This window comes from Cibotium barometz, chromosome 34, assembly GCF_041138505.1.
Source record: "Cibotium barometz isolate CiBa-2024 chromosome 34, ASM4113850v1, whole genome shotgun sequence".
Lineage (NCBI taxonomy): Eukaryota > Viridiplantae > Streptophyta > Polypodiopsida > Cyatheales > Cibotiaceae > Cibotium > Cibotium barometz.
The window spans coordinates 24,143,427-24,163,468 of NC_141079.1; the positions used below are offsets into that span (position 1 = coordinate 24,143,427).

The 20,042-nt window shown below is 41.5% G+C and overlaps 1 protein-coding gene across 1 annotated transcript; it reads right to left on the reverse strand.

Moving 5' to 3' along the window:
- Positions 1–1,698: 1,698 nt before the first annotated feature.
- LOC147618811 (selenium-binding protein 1-like) lies at positions 1,699–6,309 on the reverse strand. The gene is made up of 7 exons (XM_086773882.1): positions 5,957–6,309; positions 4,858–5,053; positions 4,487–4,714; positions 2,934–3,165; positions 2,699–2,806; positions 2,248–2,517; positions 1,699–2,128 (listed from the first exon to the last, which is right to left on the reverse strand). The coding sequence occupies exons 1-7, from the start codon at positions 6,075–6,077 to the stop codon at positions 1,847–1,849; spliced, it is 1,437 nt and encodes a 478-aa protein (XP_086630008.1). The 5' UTR covers positions 6,078–6,309; the 3' UTR covers positions 1,699–1,846.
- Positions 6,310–20,042: the final 13,733 nt, after the last annotated feature.

The window sequence follows — 20,042 nt, forward strand, 5'->3', positions numbered from 1 at the left end:
AGGAGTCACATGAGAAGTCGGATGAGGACTTGGATGAGGGGTCGGATGAAAATTCGGATGAGGACTCACATGAGAAGTCGGATGAGGACTCGGATGAGGGGTCGGATGAAAATTCGGATGAGGACTCACATGACAAGTCAGATAAGGAATCAAATGAGGATTTGGATGAGGGCTCAAATGAGGAGTTGGATGAGGAATCAAATGAGGAATTAGATGAGAAGTCAGATGAGGAATTAGATGAGGAGTGCTACTTTGAGGAATTAGATGAGGACTCTTACTTTGAAGACAAAGATGATGATGAACCTGATTCTACACTTATTTCACACGTCTTAGAGTTGATCGGATTCACTCACAATCAAACTCGTACATTAAATTCACTCACAATCAAACTCATACATTAAATTCACTCACAATGTTTCATATGTGTCACGCGTATTCACAAAGTATACCACACGTCTCACACATGTCACAACAGCTGGTTGGATTCACTCAACCCCAACTAGGGTCACTCTAAAGAATCAAATTCACTCTCAATTCTTTTACTACAGTGGGTTATTCTCATCAAGAATTAATTCAAAAGAGTTTATCAGATTCACTCACAATCAAACTCACACATTCCTTACATGTGTGTCACACATGTCACAATTGATTGGATTCACTCACAACTAGCACTCAATTTATGATAAGTTATCCGTTCACAGATAAATATCACTAAGTATTCATCATAGACTTGTAAAAGAGGCATTTTATCAAGGACTTCTATGTGTAATAAATTCTAGTGTGTCATACCACCATAAATTATCCCACATAAATCTAGAGATAAGTATGCATCAAAATACTTCACACAGGATTAATCTCGTGTCCCATACCACAAGAATAATTCATAGTGAAAAATTCATTAAGTATAGTTCAAGATGGAAGGCCAATTCCTCTAAGAAGTTCTACTTTTAATACATAAGAATTCTCCTTGAAATTTGCAAAAGTCTTAAATAAAATTGAGAAACACATGTGTCCTTTGAACCCACAGTGCACCCCTATGCCACATTCACTCAAGTATGAAATGCATGAAAATAGGGGTGACAATTTTTTCAAAGATATACTTAGGCAAACATGTGCCTTGCACGGATCTAGTTGTTTATTCTTCGACCCGGGTAACATCTATGGCACAAGTCTGAGGCTATGCTACCTTTAACCCTTCCCACGTGATTAAGGAGGGTCTTCATTGAACCTCAAGTAAGCCACTTGAGTGCTTAGGGATGGCCTCTTTAGACCTCGCTTAATAAATCACTTTTAATAAGAAGAATGTTTATTCTAAGAAGACCATAACATGAAGAAGACATACAACAGAGCTCTTGGTGATGGTTGGGGGCGCTCCAGCAGCAGCAGGACCTTGGCAGTCCCAGGGCCTCTCGCCGCGCGCGCACCCAGATTTCTGGAAGAGGCTGTGGGTGTAAAAAGCACATGAGAATGAGCACGAGAGAGGGGTCCACGCAATTAGTAGTCTACATGCTCTACATCATGGAGAAGAGGCCTCCAACCACGAAGAAGTTTCAATGCTTCATGGGTTGTTTATGCAAACAGCTACCATAGATGTATGAAAGAAGTTATGCACGTGCACCATACAGAATAAACCAAGCTTTGGCTAGATACCAAACAAGCCATGTCAAGAATGCCCAACACAGTCCAGAGAGGGCTAGCTTTGCATATTCAAAGCTTAGTTAAGAGTTGTTTTTGCTTGCATTTATGTCCATTCATCCAAGCATTCAACATTCCAAATCCAAATGAGTCACAATTCTATACACAAATATTTGACACGCAGTCCCCGCTGAATAGCAAACCTACAGTTCTACACCCAAATGTCTGATGTGCAGTCACCACCGGGATAGCGAACCTCGTGTGCAAGAGCTGGCCCATCTGGCTCATTTCCAAAGTCAACAAAAAAATCCTCATTGATAGACAGACCTCCCTTTTCAGTGTCACAATCAATCTGCAGCAAATGGGATCCTTGTTCAACTAGTTCAGGATAGAATTGCTTATCCCAAGCACTAAAGAGTGAGTTGGTCACATAAAGGCGTTTTCCATCGAGGCTAAGCTGTATCATTTGGGGGCCACCTCGTAGTGATTTGCCCTGCAATTTCATAAGCATTTAAGGTTAGGCTATGCACCCATTGGCTTACTAAGAATGTACTTGACAATGCCGCCTTAATACATACACGAATTCAACTGCAAATGGTGAAAGGATTCTACCTTAACTTTCGGAAGACTAGTCTGAGACAGGTCCCCATCTTGCACTTTGAAAACATTGCTCCCCTTGTAGAAAACGCCACCAACCCACAATTGACCCGTTAACACAGGATTTTCCTCATCCTCAATATTATACTGCCGTATATCTCCATGGAGCCAATTCACAAAGTAAAGAAAACGATCATCTAAGGAGATGACAAAGTCAGTGATAAGCCCTGGCATTTCCGGTAACACCCAGTTCTTTACATTCAATGGAGGGACGGTTATGGCAACCTGCACATGTGAGATTTATACATCAGCAACATGCTTAGCCTGAATACACACACAACCAACAGAGCAGGCCCATCCAGGCCACCTGTCCGAGATGGGCTGGCAATCTTGTTGGTCCAACTCTCCACCCACCACTGTCGTACACATGGGGAACGTTCCCAACAAGACCTCACCATGTGCGTACCTGGTGATCCCAAGTGCCATCAGTAGTCTTGAAAAATCGAACCATTGTGCTGCTCAACGCACATGCCACATATCCAACTGCCTTATCAGGATTGTGTAAAAATCTCACCTGCCCAAAAGCACAATCATTCAAATCCCTCTTCTTATCCATATCCATTCGCAGACCCTCTTCTTATCCATAATCATTCAGGTATTTGATATGATACATGAAATCTCTTTGGAATGAGAGGGATTACCTCTAATGGTATTAAGCCCGTATTGCCAAGATCCAAAGTTTGCTTCAAAGTTCCACCTGGCCAGTCATAGACAAATAGATGGCGTCCGTATAAGCCATCGGCAACATGTTGAGGGTTGAACCCTTTTGTGAAGGCAGAAGGAGCTCCCCATGAAGAGCTGATCATAGTTTTGTGTCGAGGTTGGTACCAGAAATCATACCCGAAATGAGGACTATGTCCTGGTTTCTCCCACCTGCAATCAAAACATAGTAACAGGGAGGCATGGGCAACATGCCTTGTTACAAGCATAAATGTCTATATATGAACTCTTGAGATCTATACTGGGTATTGAGCAACAGGCCTTGTCATTGCATCTAAGGCATTCGCCTTATCACTTGCTGCCTTAACTACACAATGTAGTTATCACAGGTTCTCTCTCTCTCTCTCTCTCTCTCTCTCTCTCTCTCTACACACACACATGCACATAGCCTTGCCAACCTTAATCACGTGTCCTGCAAGGACATGCAGGATGGAATCCCAAAGATGCACAGGTTTTTTAACATTGAAATGAAACAAGGATGCCCTCCCTTATTTACTCTCTAAGGACTTTGATTGATATACAATTCTGCAAGGCAAGGAAATATTTGAAGGCATGCACTAGACCAACAGTCATGCTCCTTTTGTATGCTGATGATGTCAATCTTATGTCGTCCTCAGTGCAGATGTTTGATGGCTGTTGTTGGGGTGGGGGGCGGGGTGGGGAGGGAGGGGGGGGGGTGCGGGTGCGGGTGCGGGTGCGGTGGGGGGGAGGGGGGGAGGGGGAGGAGGAATCTTACAAAAGCTCTCCTCCTTTTGCTAAGATTGGTTGTAAGAATCTTACAAAACCAGTGCCACACTACGGAATTCAGGTGCTGCCATTCACAACTAGGTTCTCATTATTCTTCATTTTATTTTATTTTATTATTTTTCCTGACTGGCCTTGGGCCTCAAGATCCTCCCATAGTTACCATTTTTTCACCGCCCGTAGGAGCTTTTTTTCCACCCGTAGGCGATGCTGCCGAGCTAGGACCTCCTGGTCAAACATCTCTACCACTTGACCGATCTATCACCTCTTGGAATGCCCAACTTTTGCTTTTGCAACTTATTCTACACGCTTGCTCACATCCCTGAGGGGGTGAAACATCCGTTTTTTCACAGAAGACAAAGACTTCTCCATCATAAAGGTGCTAAATCATTGGAAATCACTCGGTGGACCAGCCACATTTATACCCTGTTAAAACATTAGCATCTATGCTCCTGTAAAGACATGTTCTTGTTTTGTTTTAGCCTCTGGTGCTTCTGTAAGGACAAGGTGCGCGCACGCATGCACGCACATGGGTATGCCACATCAGGATCCTAGTCCACGATCCCGAATATGGGTTCACGCACTTGGGTGTCGTCATATGGATCATATGCGGCCTGCTGGCTTGGCTATGATGTTAAAAAAAGAGCAATCATCTCTCTCTCTCTCTCTCGCGCACACGCACACACACACAATGTCAGTCTGGATGAACTTGCAGTGTAACTTTACTTACCGTCCTTGTACTTGGAAGTTGGAATCCAGAAGGAGAAACCCCGCACCTTCAGCGTTGCCATCTTTGTCACCAAGGCACGATATCATGATTGTCCCGTTATCTAAGCAATGAGAAGTGTGAGGAAATGCCATGCCAGTCTTTGTTGCTATCTCCTCAGGCTCTACCACTTTATGCAAGACAGGCTTTCTCGGATTTTTAGCGGTGTCAACCACATAAATTCTGCTTGATCTGTACATTCAAGCACAACAATAATTTTTTTACAAGATCCATTAAAACTCACGCACACGCAAACACACACACACACACACACACACACACACACACACACACACACACACGCAGCTGGTCAGAAAAATGCCATGAATGCTTACACGAGTGAAGGGAGGACGAGAAATTGTCGCTGTGCAGATGGATCACCATGGCAGGAGCTGCATGCATTCCAACCTGTATGGTGCAATTCATCATCCAGATACTTAACAGGCAATCTGTGCACAACCTGAGAAAAAGTTGATGACTTGGGGTCTACATCCACAGTTGCCAAGTAATCGGGCTTCCCCTTCCCAGTACCTACACATAAGAACTGCTTCAACACAACAATGCTAAACTGGGTAACGAGCTCAAAAAAGAAAAAAAGGTTATCTTGCATTATATAAATTTAATCACAATAATGATAAATAATATTATTGCTAAATTTATCAGGCAACAGTACCAAGGAGTCACATGAATGCATATTATCATGAGTAAAATAACATAAAAATTTGCATTATTAGTATTTTTCTCAATTAAACTATATAAAAAGGTACTAATATTAGATGAGGGGTGTCATATTATATATATATATATATATATATATATATATATATATATAAATTAAATTATATAAGAAGGTACTAATATTAGATAAAAAGTTGTCATTATATATATTTCTCAATTAAACTATATAAGAAGGTACTAATATTAGCTAAAGGTTGTGATATAAAGGTACTACTATTATGATATTCTGATGATTAAATCATTATTCTACTTGTAGTAATATCACATTAAATAATTAATCTATTATAATATTATAATTGTGTATACTGAAGTGAATTTAATTCTCTCTCTCTCTCTCTCTCTCTCTCTCTCTCTCTCTCTCTGGTATGCCTATTATAGAATTATAAAACAATTGGGTGAATTTTTAGTTTGTTTTTTCCCCCCAAAATCCTTATGTTAGTTACAGAGAAACCGGTTGGCCGCTCAATTTTTTGCTTATAAACTAAATCAACAGAGATTGAGAATAAGTATTAAACTAAGAGAAGTTTAAATAAGAAAAAAAAGACTAAGGTAGAAGAGATTAATTGAAAGTATCCTTATTGGAGTGTTTTTTTTTTAAAATTTTTTTAAAAAATGGGCTGATCATACTACCTAGTTACTGGATTAAGAGAGTAATTAACTAACCAACTGCCAAAAAAAGGAACAAGTAATACATACCGGTGTAGACAGCAGTGACATACAAAATCTGCTCGCGAGGCCCAGCCATGGCATCAAGGGGCGTTGCATAACCAGGCCCTCCTCCAGCCGCATGGCAGCATGATGGGCTCCTTGTTGCCATCCTGTGTTGCTTCCAATCAAACTGCAGTCACTGATGGTGGATTACGGCGTTAAACTTGGGGATTAAGTAGAGAAAAACGCTGATACAAAAATAAGCCTTGGAACCTATATGGGCTAAAATTGCAATGGGTTTGTTGAGAAATTGCACCCATGATGACTGAATGATCTACACGACTTGTTATATATAGTTAGTGTGAACAGGTGAGCCTAATTTTTTAAAACAGGTGTCATATGCTTTATAAAGGTGCTTTCTTCTTGGACTACTAACATTTTGGATGGACCCTTGAGTCTTGTGACTAGAGGGGATGTACCTCCCCTTGTGGACTAGAGGGGATGTACCTTCTTCACCTTTGCCTCATATCACATAACATGTGATTGGGAAGCAAAGGCACGCGCGCACGACACACCCTCCATCTTGTCACTACACAACTCTCGGAGCTTAGGTTGGGTTCACATGCTTAGGTTGGGTTCACACACCCCCCATCGTCACTACCCAACTATGGGAGCTTACGTTGGGTTCACAAGCTTTCGAGATACACACTACTCCACATGCCCTTGATATAAATGGTCTAGACATTTAGTTTTGGATTATTGAAAAGATGTGGGCAACCATGAAGACTATCCACATTGGAAAGCTATGAGTCTCTTAAGTCTGTAGACTTGTGTTCAGTTCCTATTTTTTTTGTTTGGCCTCTCCCAACAAACAAATTAATTTTTATCCCTTTAAAATCAAGACTATTTGCTTCACAAAAATTTACTTCGTGGGTCTAGGCGTGGCAATGATATGATGCCATGTGTTGTAAACATTTCCCTACAAGAATGCCAAAAACCATGATCCTTTGATAAATCATTGTGGGCCTCCTTTTCTTGTCTTGATCTTTTTAAATGTATATCCAATACTTGCATAAAAATTAACAAATCACATGCTCTGAGGCAACCTTATCTATTTCCAAGGTTTTTTTGGACTTTCTTTGGCATTTAGAAAGGGGGGGGCGGAGGGAGGGAGGTGGAAATTGGTTGAGCTTTTCTCCTTATTGTCCCCCCTACCCTACCTATCGTATCACAAAACCATTGACGAGTTTATTGTGCCAAAATGAACTCCCAAAATGTTACATAAATGCATATTCAAGCTCTTTAAGACCATGAGCATACTTTTGTTGTAAGAGCACTTGTATTTGCATCTCTAATCACTTTAATGCCAAGATAAAAATGAAGTTCTCCAAGATCTTTTATATCACATATTCCATTGCTAATTGTTCCTTGATCGCATTCAAACTTTCCCAACTCGCTTCTGCTAGTCAATATGAGATTATTAACATACAAAATGATGAGAGTAATATGGTTACCTTTATGTTTGATGTAGAGAGCTAATGAATTAATAGAAGAGTAGAATGTGTATGTGTGTGTGTGCGCACGCGCGTATGCATGTGTGTTTATGTGTATGTGTATGTGTATGTGTATATGTATGCGTAAGTATGTGTGCATGTGTGTATGTGTCCATCTAGTCCACCTTTCTACAAGCCCACCAACTACTCTATAAAATAGTTCTAAAAAGATTAATGTTATCACAAGAAGGAACTAAGGGCAACAATAGAGGTTAAAAAAGATACTAAGGTTAGTGAAGGGAAAACCCCAAGATGCACAAGTAAGAAATACGTGTGTGTGTGTGTGTGTGACAATTTAACAAGTGGCTTCCCTCTTCAAAGTGCTTCTAGCATTGATGGAAGACCAAAAAATATTAGCATCCTCCCAGGCTCGCAAAGTAAACTAAGACAAAGAAAACAAAAACTCTTACAGGTGATCATACATTAGATAATAGTAATAGCCATAGCAATGTGAACTGGTCAGAGTCTAGTGCACGAACTGGTCATTGAGTCTATAAAGTTGGGATTACGGCTCATTTGTAGTGAGTTCGAGTGTGGGAGCTCTACCTTGGGATTGGGGCATCCCAAGCCTTGGGGGTGCGGGCTTGCCACAGTTGTCCCGGTGTCTAGTTCAGTGGGTGGCTTACCGTTATATTCAGTTTGGAGCCTATAATTGTGTGGCGAGTGCTAATTGAATCTCTATTCATTTCCCTTGTTTGCTCGTGTGGTTACATTGGTTCACGTGCTGTGTAGCAATATGGATGCACTTCTTGAGCTATCAAATATGAGTTGTCAGTTTTGAGGGGACACAAAGGTAGGTGGATTCTTACTTGGGGTGTTTCATATGGTATCAAATATGAGTTGTTGGTAGGTGGATTCTTACTTGGGGTGTTTCATATGGTATCAAAGCATTGGATTTTAATTAAGTTAATGCTTAAGATAGCCTACATTAGGTTAATATTAACAATGGAGGATTATGTAAATTGGTTGTGCATATCCTTTTGTAGATTTATTTGAATTAATCTCCATTAGAATGTGTAGGAAATCAACAAACAAAATTGGATTTTGTAAGGTTTAGAGAGAAAAAACCTTTTTTGCACAAATACCTATGTAACTAGGAAAAAGTTTTCAATATTTTTGATGTCTCCACATGTGAAATCGGAGCGTGTACATCTGACAATCCTCTTGTCGACCTATAAACCTATTATGAGGAGTAATTCATGCAATTTATATTCCCATGTTTTTCATTATGAGGAGTAATTCATGTAATTTATATTCCCATGTTTTTCATTAATTTTGAATTCTCCTAGATGGGTTTAGAATGGGATGCCTTTCTAAATCTGAGTTGTCATAGCCTACATTGAGTGTACGCGGGTGACTCCGTATATGTGTGATAGTATTGGTTGCATCATCTAGATTTTATGTGGTTATTTGTATTAGAAGTTTAATCAATTCATTTATTAATTAATTGACATAGTTGATTTATTATTTCATCTTGTTGGATGCTTGATGCCCAACTTTGGGTGCCGAGGGATTATTATTTCATTTTATTGGATGGTTGTCATTTATTCCTATATTTATTGGCAGTGAATATTTATTTAGAAATATGAAAGTTCTCTTATGGTCATTTAATTTTATTATAAAGGTTATAAATATTTATTTGGTGTCCAATTTTGAGTAGATAGACATGTACGTAAAAAAAAGTAAAGCAATCTATTTTTGCTTGAGATGGACATGCATGTAAAGTAAAGCTATTTTGAGCCCCACAAGCTATTTCAAGTAATATGAATTAAAAATACACCAAGAGAAAGCCTTGTGTGGAGGCAAACTTTATGTATTGATTTTTCTCTCTATCCTTATATCATTTTGTGATTTAATGCTATTAGATATTTTTCCTTCTAACAAAACCTCACGATTTAGTTTTAAAAATCCAAGTAAATTTTTTCTACAGGATTTTGCTGCTTTGTTTGCAGAGGTTGCATTTTAGTGCTTTATGCAATTTGTACTGCTTATATTTGGAGAGGAAAATTGAGTGAAAAGAGTTAAGAAATTGAGCATATGTGTAAAAATTGGGTCGATATAGATGCTCTAGCATGTGTAGAGTATTTTTAAATGTTAATGAAGGGTCTGCAAGTTAGCTACTTATATGTTTATGCTCTTTTAAGCTGCATTGGCTTTGGTGTAGGATGGGCAAATCAAGATTTTCAAGCCAGCATAATGAAAATTCCACATCTATCATAAAGAATGTGGCCACACCCGGTGGAGATACGTGTGGAAGCTAACTGTTTGAAGGGAACACCATCGCCAAGGTAGAAGAAGCCAACCCTGAAGCACATGAGATCAACCCCCAAGAGCCTAGATGGTGATGAGCTAGATGTACCCCTTAGTCATTTTATAAAGAAGAAAAAACCATCTGCCAAGTAGAAACTATATTCTAGTCATAAGTCTAAGCACTCTGATGATGCTAATTAACGATGTGGCATTCCATCGTTTTCATATTGTAGCCCAAGGGAAAGATTGTTTGAAAATGGATTTTTTCTTCTAATTTAGTCATTTCGTTCTCTACATTTGTATCTTTTCCTTATTGCATACTATTTAAACACTTGCACCATTTATTGTACACTTCACACTACATGGTTAAGGTATAGAGTTAAAAAATGTGTATTGTTAATTATTTTTCTATTGGTGCATGTTATAGATATGCCAAATATGTTGACCATCATCAAAAGGGGACCAAAAACACGCTCAGTCACGTCATCTGGTAGCGCGGTCTCTCTTGACGATGATGTGCAGGATGTCCTTCACAAATGACCATCGAAAAAAGGGCAAAAGCTCCATCCAACTACAAAGTTCCAAAGGGTAAGAGTGCTTCCGACTAAAAGTCGAAGAGAGCTGCTGAGATTGCTAAAGGAGGATATATGGCAAGGGTTGCAAATACAAACACTTGTAACCTAGGTGCAAGCAGCAACAATTGGATTCCACATGCGGATAATTGGAATGCAATCCTGATGGAAAAACCTCTTTTCTTGCTAGTTATTTGATGCAGCACATAAGAAAAATGTTGATGCACAAGCTTTTGACGCTCGGGGGCGCTATAGTTGATGCGCAAGCTTTTGACACTGGGGAAAATGCTGCTATAGTTGATGCACAAGCTTTTAACGCTGGGCAGATGCTGATACAACAAGCAAGATGGCTAATACAAAATCCCCTGCACTAGTGTTATGATGCGCAAGATGTACATCTTGGGGACTTAGCTAATATGGCAAGCAAGATGGTTGATACAACATCCCCTACATTAGTGGATGATGCACAAGATGTAGTTCTTGGGGTAGATTCTGACACAACAAGCAAGAAGGCTGATGATATTTCCCTTGATCAAGTGGATGATGCGCAAAATTGTGGGGCATATCCTGACAGGGCAAGGAATTGCCATGTTGGGGATGCTACTAATGCTCATGCAACTGCCAATGTTGAGGCTACCACATGTGGAGCTGTGAATGATAAAATTATCATTGAGGTTGCTAGAATTGTGGATGCAGATGTTAAGGTTGAAGATGATGCAACTGAAATAGTACCCCATGTGATGCCTTTGCAAGCTATTGTGCTGCCTGTATCCTTGAAGGATAAATGTTTGTTCTTGACCTCAATGGGATTTTGGTAAAAAGATATAGAATTACCTAAGTTCGAGGAATGGGAAGGGGATGGGTGACTGGTGACAAGTACAACAACGCCATCATCATCTCCTTCAGCCTTAGGTACATCCTTACCACCCGCCTCACAATCCCTCAAGGAAGTGACCCTTGCCACCTCACCATCGCCTAATTGGAATCGACTCCTTACCTTGGCAAATTGGGCATGCTGTTAGTACAAAACCCGCAATGGGGTGCTAGTAGCATAGCCTTTAGGTACAAAGCTCGCTTCAGGGTTCCACCCAAAAAAAGAGAGAGAAAAGTGTGTGCAAGTTAAATGACATGAGCGTTCAAAGTTTGCCATGGTCGTTCCGTTCAGGTTCTAAGGTGCCACGGCCATTCCAAAACTACCACAGCCATTCCAACCTACCACCCAAGACTTGCCACGCACGTTCGAGGTTTGCCATGGCTGTTCCAAATCTGATTCAAAGCCCCGACTATTTCCTTCCGATTCATGAGCGATGCTCGTTCCCTTCTTAAATTTGGAAGCCCGCGCCCATTCGTTCTCGAATTGTTGATCTCGTGGTGGTTCATTTTTTATTGCTTGAGCGAACACCCGTTCCTTTTTATTTTCTGATGCCCGCGGCCATTTGTTGGAGTTGCTACGGTCGTTCGTCGCTAGCCTTGCCACACCGTTCGCTTCCCCAATTCAACCACCATATCCGTTCCTTGCAAGTGCCATGACCGTTCCTTGGATTTGCCATGATCGTACCCTTCTGCCAAACCTATAAATAAGAGCCCCACCCCCTCATTTCCTCACTTTCAGCTCTTCCCTCAGCTAAACTATTACAAATTTTTCTCTCGAGCTTTCACACTCAACCACCACATCTAGCACCATGCTTGACTCTTCTGACTCCTCTGTGGAGGTTCTCCATCACACCTCTATCCAGAGAAAGCGACCAACACGTGGCCGCTTCGAGGAATACGCTAAGCACCCAACCCATCTCTCTCATCTAGGAGAAGCTCTCATGAATCAGGTCAACGGGCACACAGTACATTCCCTTATGAAAAACAACCATAAGGTGGAGCACAAGCTCCTTTATTAGACTGGGTTGTGTTACAGGCCATAGCCTCAGACCCTGCTATGGTGTAGCAGTTGGAGCAGCTTGGGTTGGGTAGATTTCCAACTTTAGAGCCATGGGGGTCAGACCTCTACAACACCCTTTACTTCACATAAACCTATGACACCAATTGGCATATTGGTGAAGTCTTAGATAATGAGGGCCATGTATTTCCAAGAACTTAGTGTTTCATGGTTGCACAAAGCACATTGAGATACAATCCCTCACCCACACCCCCCCCTCACCACCTTTCTTATCCCTTTAGTTATTAGGAATGCATGCAGCATTTAGAGACATACCCTCCACATCCACTAATCCCCCACCATTCCTCAATGCCAGCCTTGCCACCACGGGACCCTCAACATCAACAACCCCTCCACCCCCATCTCCAATTCAGCAAACCCCCACATAGAACCTCGAAGAAGGGGAGATCTTACCACCACCACCATCAAAGCATGAGGAGGTCGACCCTCCGCTCAACCCTCTAAATTAGCGCGAACCCCTCAACCGCACGGAGTTCGAGCAGGCCATAGCCATCCTACTCGGTCGACAACTCCAGGCTAAGCCTCTCACCCGCATCATCGATCGCCTCGACATCTACTTCATGCACCCGTACCTCGAGGCGAAGCATCACCAATGGCAATGTGACCACCCACCCCAAACCCATGGCGGCTACCATCGGCCACCCACCATTGCTCGCCCCATAATGTTTGAACTCATGGGCGAGCAGCCGGGCTTGGATGCGACCTTTTCTCACCAAACCCTTTATCTAGGTGACATACTGTAACGTACCACACGCAATCCGGATTAGCCCCCCCCGACTATCCTACCGATTCACAGATGATGGGCATGGAACATCTTCCATGAGGAGCAGAAGAAGAACCCCAAGTTGAAGTTCAACTTCCCTTGGTTTTCTCCTCCCTCCACGTAGCATTCTTGCATACTAAAGAAAGCATGGTTCGACACTTCCACGATTTCATCCGCCGTTACAACCAAGTCCCCGACCCAGCCGTGATCACCACCACTCACTTCTTCAATCTCATCATCACACTGCTAGAGTCATTTCCTCCTGACTGGGACCATTATTTTGAAGGCACACAAGGTCTTTCTTTCGACATCAACAAAGGGCCCACCCTCAAATAGATCTTTGGCTATTACGATCGCATTATGTGGATGCCAGCTTGGAGCCTTCAAACCTTCGAAGATATGATGGAGACCACTTTTTGGATGAGCTACAAGGTCTTCCATCGAGCCCCTCCTACTCCTACCTCACGCCGGGATTTCATCCGCACCTACTCAATCTATTATCGCTAGATCCAAGTAGTTCCGAGGACGGACCTACATTAGGGAGGGGGGTATGTTAACCACTCCGGTTAACATGACCTTTCGCGCGACTACACCCTTTGTACTTTATCTTTTGTAACCGTGCAATGCATTGATTATATATGATACATGGGATGACCGATATTATGGCTTGTGGAACGCCGGTCATGAGAGGAATGGATGTACATAGAGCTAGAGAACTAGGAACACTAGTTTTGGGCCCCCACTTGTAAATGGGCGGCCAAGACATTTTATGGAATATAAAAAGAAACAATCCCATTTGTCTCACTTGAGTTTGCCTTATCTCTCTCTCTCTCTCTCTCTCTCTCTCTCTCTCTCTCTCTCTTATTGTGAGCTTGTGGCTTGTGTTCTTGCTTGCATGTTTGATGTCGGTGTTTGTGAGGAGGAATGGTAATGCTCTCCTTTCTCTCCCTCTCTACCTTCTCTTTGCTATCTCCCATGTCCTTTTTGCATAATACTAGTGGCATGAGGTAGAGGTTGAGCTCTCCGTAGCTCCTTCCCTCTTACTCTCTACCTAGCATTGGATCTCTTCTTGGGTGACACATGGCAAGACAGCAGGTAGTGCTCATGGTATGGGCATATGCTTGAAAAGGAGAGCCAGAAATAACTGACAATGCATGGGGCAAACATGTGGCCTCCATTTAACCACATCTCTTGGGGCAAACATGTGGCCTCCATTTAACCACATCTCTTGGGGCTATTAGATTTTCTTGTGTGATGAGGTATATGATATTTTTTTCTCTGTGTGGAGTAACTGTGTTATTAGTCACCAAGATTGCCCAAGCAAATCTTTTTGGAACATAAATCTGCCTAGGAAGTCTATTTGTCAGAACATCTGCCAAGAAGACTGAAACGACCAACTGAGCATCTACCATGGGTTTGCTTGCACTTCTCTGGCTGTCATTTTGATCATCCTCTATTGGTTAAGCTATCCATAACCGATTATCTGGTAACTTTTCATAATATGGTTTCAGTCAATAAGGGAACTCCATTGATGGTAAACTAAAGAAAATGGTACATGGACTAATTTTGGCTAAAATGTTGTAGGATCCATCCCATCTAAGTTTCAACTTACCAAGATGTGGGTCCATTTGTTGATTGAAAGAGTAACACCATGTCACCTACCTCAAGAAATCTCAATTTAGTATTCATGTTAATCTAGAGTTTCCGCCTTCGTTGAACCACTTTCACCGTCCAAGATTTTGAAAAATATTTTCGTCCAAGGCCATTAATTTATTTAGTCTATGTTGTAAGGACTCTTCCAAAGGAAGGTGAGAAAAAATACCTACTCAAATACTGGGCACATAATAAACTCCATTGGTATCACTACCTCCAGGCCATACACTAAAGAGAAAGGGATAAACTCGGTTGCCACTTTGTAAGCAGTCTGAAAGGCCCATAATGTAGAATAGAGCTTTTGATCCCAATCCATCCGATTTTCATTAACTAGCACTACGTGCTAGCCTAGGCGTTGACATACATCACATTACCTAGCCATCTGCCATGCATCTTCAAGAACTATTGGCCACCGTAATCTGGCTTGGAACACTTTTTTCCCCTTGATATCTCTAGAGAAGTGTCCACTTGTAATACCTTTGATATCTCTAGAGAAGTGTCCACTTGTAATACCTTTGATATCTCTAGAGAAGTGTCCACTTGTAATACCTTTGATATCTCTAGAGGAGGTGTACACCTGTAATACCTTTGATATCTCTAGAGAGGTGTACACCTGTAATACCCTAAAGGGCTCCTGCCAGGAAAGCTTCCTGTTCATCTGATGAAACACATCTTCTAAGAACTTGGTCAATGCCCATTTTATACAGTTTCCTCATAATCATCATGAAAGTCTTGGTCCTCAAGGCCACTCATTTTCGCTGATCTTGTGATAAGGTAGGGAAAAAATTCCTTTGTGTTAAAAACATATACATTTCATTGTACCAATCCAAGGGAAACGTGACTATGGCCATTGAAAACAAATCCACATTGGGAAATGAGTCAATAACACCAGTTGGAGCTTTCCCTATTTTAATTCTTGGCAAGAAATCAGCTTACTACATGCTCCTGAGAGTGTGGCAGATCTAAAAGGTGAATTCCTGAAGAAGTAACATCCATCTGGCTAGCTTACCTGTCAGATTTGTTGAAGTATAAGACCAAGTATAAAAGAGCTTGATGATCCACATAGAAAGTGAATTCATTTATGAACAAATAGTGTCAGAACTTATTAATAACATAAATCATCCCAAGGGCTTCTCTTTTAGTGGTGAATAATTCTTCTCTTCCCAGGAAAGTAGGCACACCACCTAGCATAATATATAGGCAAAAATCACCCATTCTGAGATTCTTGCACATCAATGCATAGATTATAGTGACATCCAAGGCATCTACAAACACATGAAAAGGCAGGGATCAGTTTGACACTCGCAAAATTATGGCTACCATCAAAATCAGCTTAAGCCATTTAGAAGGTCTTATCACACTCCAGTGTCCACACAAAGGCTATGTCGTGTTTCATCAAAGCATGCAACGGGTGCACCACATCATCCAAATATCGGAGAAATTAACTATGCCATTGGATTTTCCCATCAAGAAACCTGCTGAGTTGATTTGCATTGCTTGGTTACTTAATAATCTTATGACCTCCATCTTTTATGGATCTCCACAATTAGGCCATCTTTGGACACAATAATATGGCCGAGAAGGATGCCAGCATCCACCACAAAAGCACATTTCTCTAGGTTAAGGCTCGATTGAGCTTTTTGGCACTTCTCCAGACACAACCTCAGATGAAGGAGGTGTACTAGTTCCTTCCCGAAAACACTAAACTCATCCAAGAAGATCCTCACAAAGCTTGCAAGTGTTTGTAAAAAGTCTCCTACACCTTCTATTGAGAGGTTGCAAGAGCATTCTTCAAACCAAATGTCATCACATTCAAAGCGAATACTCCCCATTTTGCCACAAAGGATGTCTTGTCTCGATCCTCTAGGGCCATTAACACTTGGTTATATCCGTTTAAACTATTGAGAAAAGAGTACATCTCGTGACAAAAGGCCACTACATCCAACAAGGAATTTGTGAATGGTAGTGGAAATGGATTTGTGAGACTACTGTAGTTGCATTCATGTAATCTATATACACCCTCAATTTGCCTTTCTTTGGATAATCACAATTGGAGATAGCCAACTAGCTTTATCCACACCACCTAAATGAACCCAGCTTGTAGCAATTTGTCAATATCCTCCTTTACTTGGCATGATTGGGATTCATTTAATACCACTATTAGTAGATCAAGACTGCATGCTCCTTTAAATTGATACAGTGCTGTGATTAAACTGAGCATTAATGCCTTTCATATCGGTGTAGCTCCAAGTAAACACATTCATGTAGGACTTAAGTAATCCATATAGCTCCTCTTTAAGGTTGTTTCAAGATTTAGCACTTACATGTACCTTCTAGGGGGATTCTCTGTATCTCCCAAGTTCATATCTTCTAACTCATCTTCCTTCACTTGATGGATTTTTGCATTTTCACTTCATGCACGGCTTCTATGGCCACAAAATCTTTAAGATCTTTTGGATCATTTGTCAAAGAAGGAAGTCCCCCTATATGATGTCACCACCACAACTCTCTTTGTTGGTGTAGCCGAGCCATCTAATACTTCTTATTGCATCATGAGGAAAGAGGGAAATATTGGGCAATAATCTAGTCCACATATAACTCAAAAAGAGAAACCACTTCAAAATCTTCTCTTCTTCAACCCTTACTAAGCAATTTAAACATTTGGAATAGAGTGGTCTTAGAGATTTAGTGACTTTCTTTGCTTTGATTTTGTGACCCTGATCTTCTTCTTTCCCTTATACAAGGTGATCTAGTTAGTGGCCCAATTATGCTTGATCTTGCCTTGTTTTAAACAAGGGCATCCCAGTAGCATAGGGTAAGCTCCACCAATTTCCTCCATCTTCATAACCACAAATATAGTAGACTAATCACATCCACAACAATATCAATTTGCACCTTGCATATCATGACCTTCATCTTCTGTGGATCTATAGAGCTAGGCCATCTTTGGACACAATATGGCCGAGAAGAATTCTAGTATTCATTGTTGCAAAAGCACAATTTGCTAATGTGTTAAGACTCAACCAAACTTTCTGGTAATTCTCCAAACATAACCAAATATGAAGGAGGTATGTTTTTTGCTTCCCAAAAACATTTAAATAATCCAAGAAGACCCTCATAAAGCTTGTCAAGTATCGTAAAAAATATCTTGCACCATCTGTTGTTGAAAGGTCGTTAGAAGCATTCTTCAAACCAAATATCATCACATTCAATGCTATTTCTAGAACTGGCCATAGGAGAAGAGTAAAAAAAGTGAGTATAAGGGTGACACAAGAGTCACAATCCTTAATGGATCCGAAGAAGATACAATCGAAACCGGATCCACCCAATCGAGAGAAGAGGGTGATAAAAGGATCGATCACAAAGGGCCGGAGCTAGAAGAGAAAAGGGAGCAACCAACAACTCCTAAAGGAGTCGGTGAATACCCCAATGCCAATGAGGAAATAAGAAAGCTCGAAGACACCAGGGCCTTAGTTGAAGAATGCCAACGGCTTCATGAAGCCAAGCTTAAGGGCTAACCGGGTCATGGATGCAATTTGTCCACGAAAACGAGCCAACCAAGGAAAGGGAATTGGACGTACCTACCCCAATTCCAGAAGAAACAGAAGAGGGATCCAAAGTAAACACACTGTCTAGAATGTTTGAGGAAAATGTGTTCCTTCCCTATGGAGGAATGCGAGTCACTCACATGGGGAGAACCCTCTATCTCCAAAGAACCCAGAGACATAGGAAGTCTCGCGGCGGCGGCTGTGCTATCCATGCCTGTACAAATGCCATTAGGGCAACTGTTACGCAATTCACTAACCCTATGGTGGATAGACATAAAAGAATAGGTAGAGGGCGGACTAAAGCCAGTAGATACTATAGATGAGGCTCTGCCAGCTCTGGCAAAAAAGAACCTTGAGACACATAAGGAAAACCCGAGTCGTTAAGATACCAATTAATGAACTAGGGCATTATTATGAAAGCAACAACACAAATGCTACAATCCCGATTCATCATAATGGGTACCAAGCACTGGCTATCCTGGATGGTGGGGTGGGGGTTAGCATCATCACAAAACATTGCTGGGAAAACTGGGGGACTGACAAAACATCTTCGAGGCCCATTGGACTTTTGGAGAATGTGAAATTCAAACTCTTTATGTTTTGCTGCCATCATACATTTGTGGTCATGGACTTCCTGCGCCAACCTGACTCATATGACATAATATTAGGGAGACCCTTCAAGAGGGAATCTAAATTGGTGCATGATTGGGCCTTAGATCACGTGTATGTATGTAGGGATTTACAAATCTTAAAGATTGATCTGAGAACATGGAAGCACACCCCATGGAAGGGCAATTGTTTGGCAATGATTCGATCACAATGGAACGGGCAATTGTTTGGCAATGATTCGATCATAATGGAACGGGCAATTGTTTGGCAATGATTCGATCACATTCTGTGGGGGATCCCAAGGAAGAAGAGGAAATATGCATCACTTCCTCCTCCGGACTTCAGTGAAAACTGGATGCATGTGTTGGCCACCATAGATGTGATGCAACCCAGGGGGACCCAGTATGCGAAATCTGGAACTATCCCCACCATGACCTCAATCTGTATGGTTAATTGGCAGGCCATTGATGAAGCATCAGAAGAGGAGACATCGAGTACAGAAGGGACCATAGCACAAGGATGTACCAATGCTCAACGCCTCTCAAAAGGTGGCGAAAACAAGAACTATATATAGCCTGACGAAATGCCCTATTACGAAGAAAACCCAAGGATACCCAGTGGTGGCTGAGATACCTTGAGGCCACTAAGGTACACGATGAGTCCCCCAAGGATTGGGGTGAGGAGTTGAGTAAGATATCGCTGGAGGGAAGACACAACAAGAAAGTCACCCTTCAAGAGCTAGAAACACCCAAGCTCCATAGAGAGATGGAAAACTACTTAAAGGCACACCAATCCAAAATCTGTAACCCGTACCTACTCACACAAGTTATAAATCACGTAGCAAAAAGGCCTCTCCCAGAGCCCAAACCAATGGAGCACTTGTAGTTGGCACTGCTGCTAGAACAACCCACATTAACAGCTGAAGAAATGCAAGAGGGGCAGGCTATCTTGATGGAGACCTAGGCAATCATGAAGGAAATCAAGAAGGGGCGAAAGAAGAAGACAGAGATAACAAGACGAGGGGAGTAATTTCAGATATAGCTACTAAGTCACAAAGATTAGAGGCAAAAGTGGCCCAAGAAACCCAAACATACCAAGAGGCATTGACCACTCACACAAGATCCCCTACAACAAGTTACTCCTCCAACAACAAGCCCAGCTCACCTAATATTTGCAAACCTATCCCCCCTCAAAGAATCAGCTTTGGAAGACACGCCAACAGAGACAACACCCGA

Bases quoted from the DNA above. Each gene is read 5' to 3' on its own strand.
- LOC147618811 (XM_086773882.1), bottom strand. From the start codon at position 6,077: ATGGCAACAAGGAGCCCATCATGCTGCCATGCGGCTGGAGGAGGGCCT. The intron at 5,054-5,956 runs GTATGTATTACT...TCTTATGTGTAG, and splicing joins TGTCACTGCTGTCTACACCG to GTACTGGGAAGGGGAAGCCC. The intron at 2,518-2,698 runs GTACGCACATGG...TCACATGTGCAG, and splicing joins ATGGCACTTGGGATCACCAG to GTTGCCATAACCGTCCCTCC.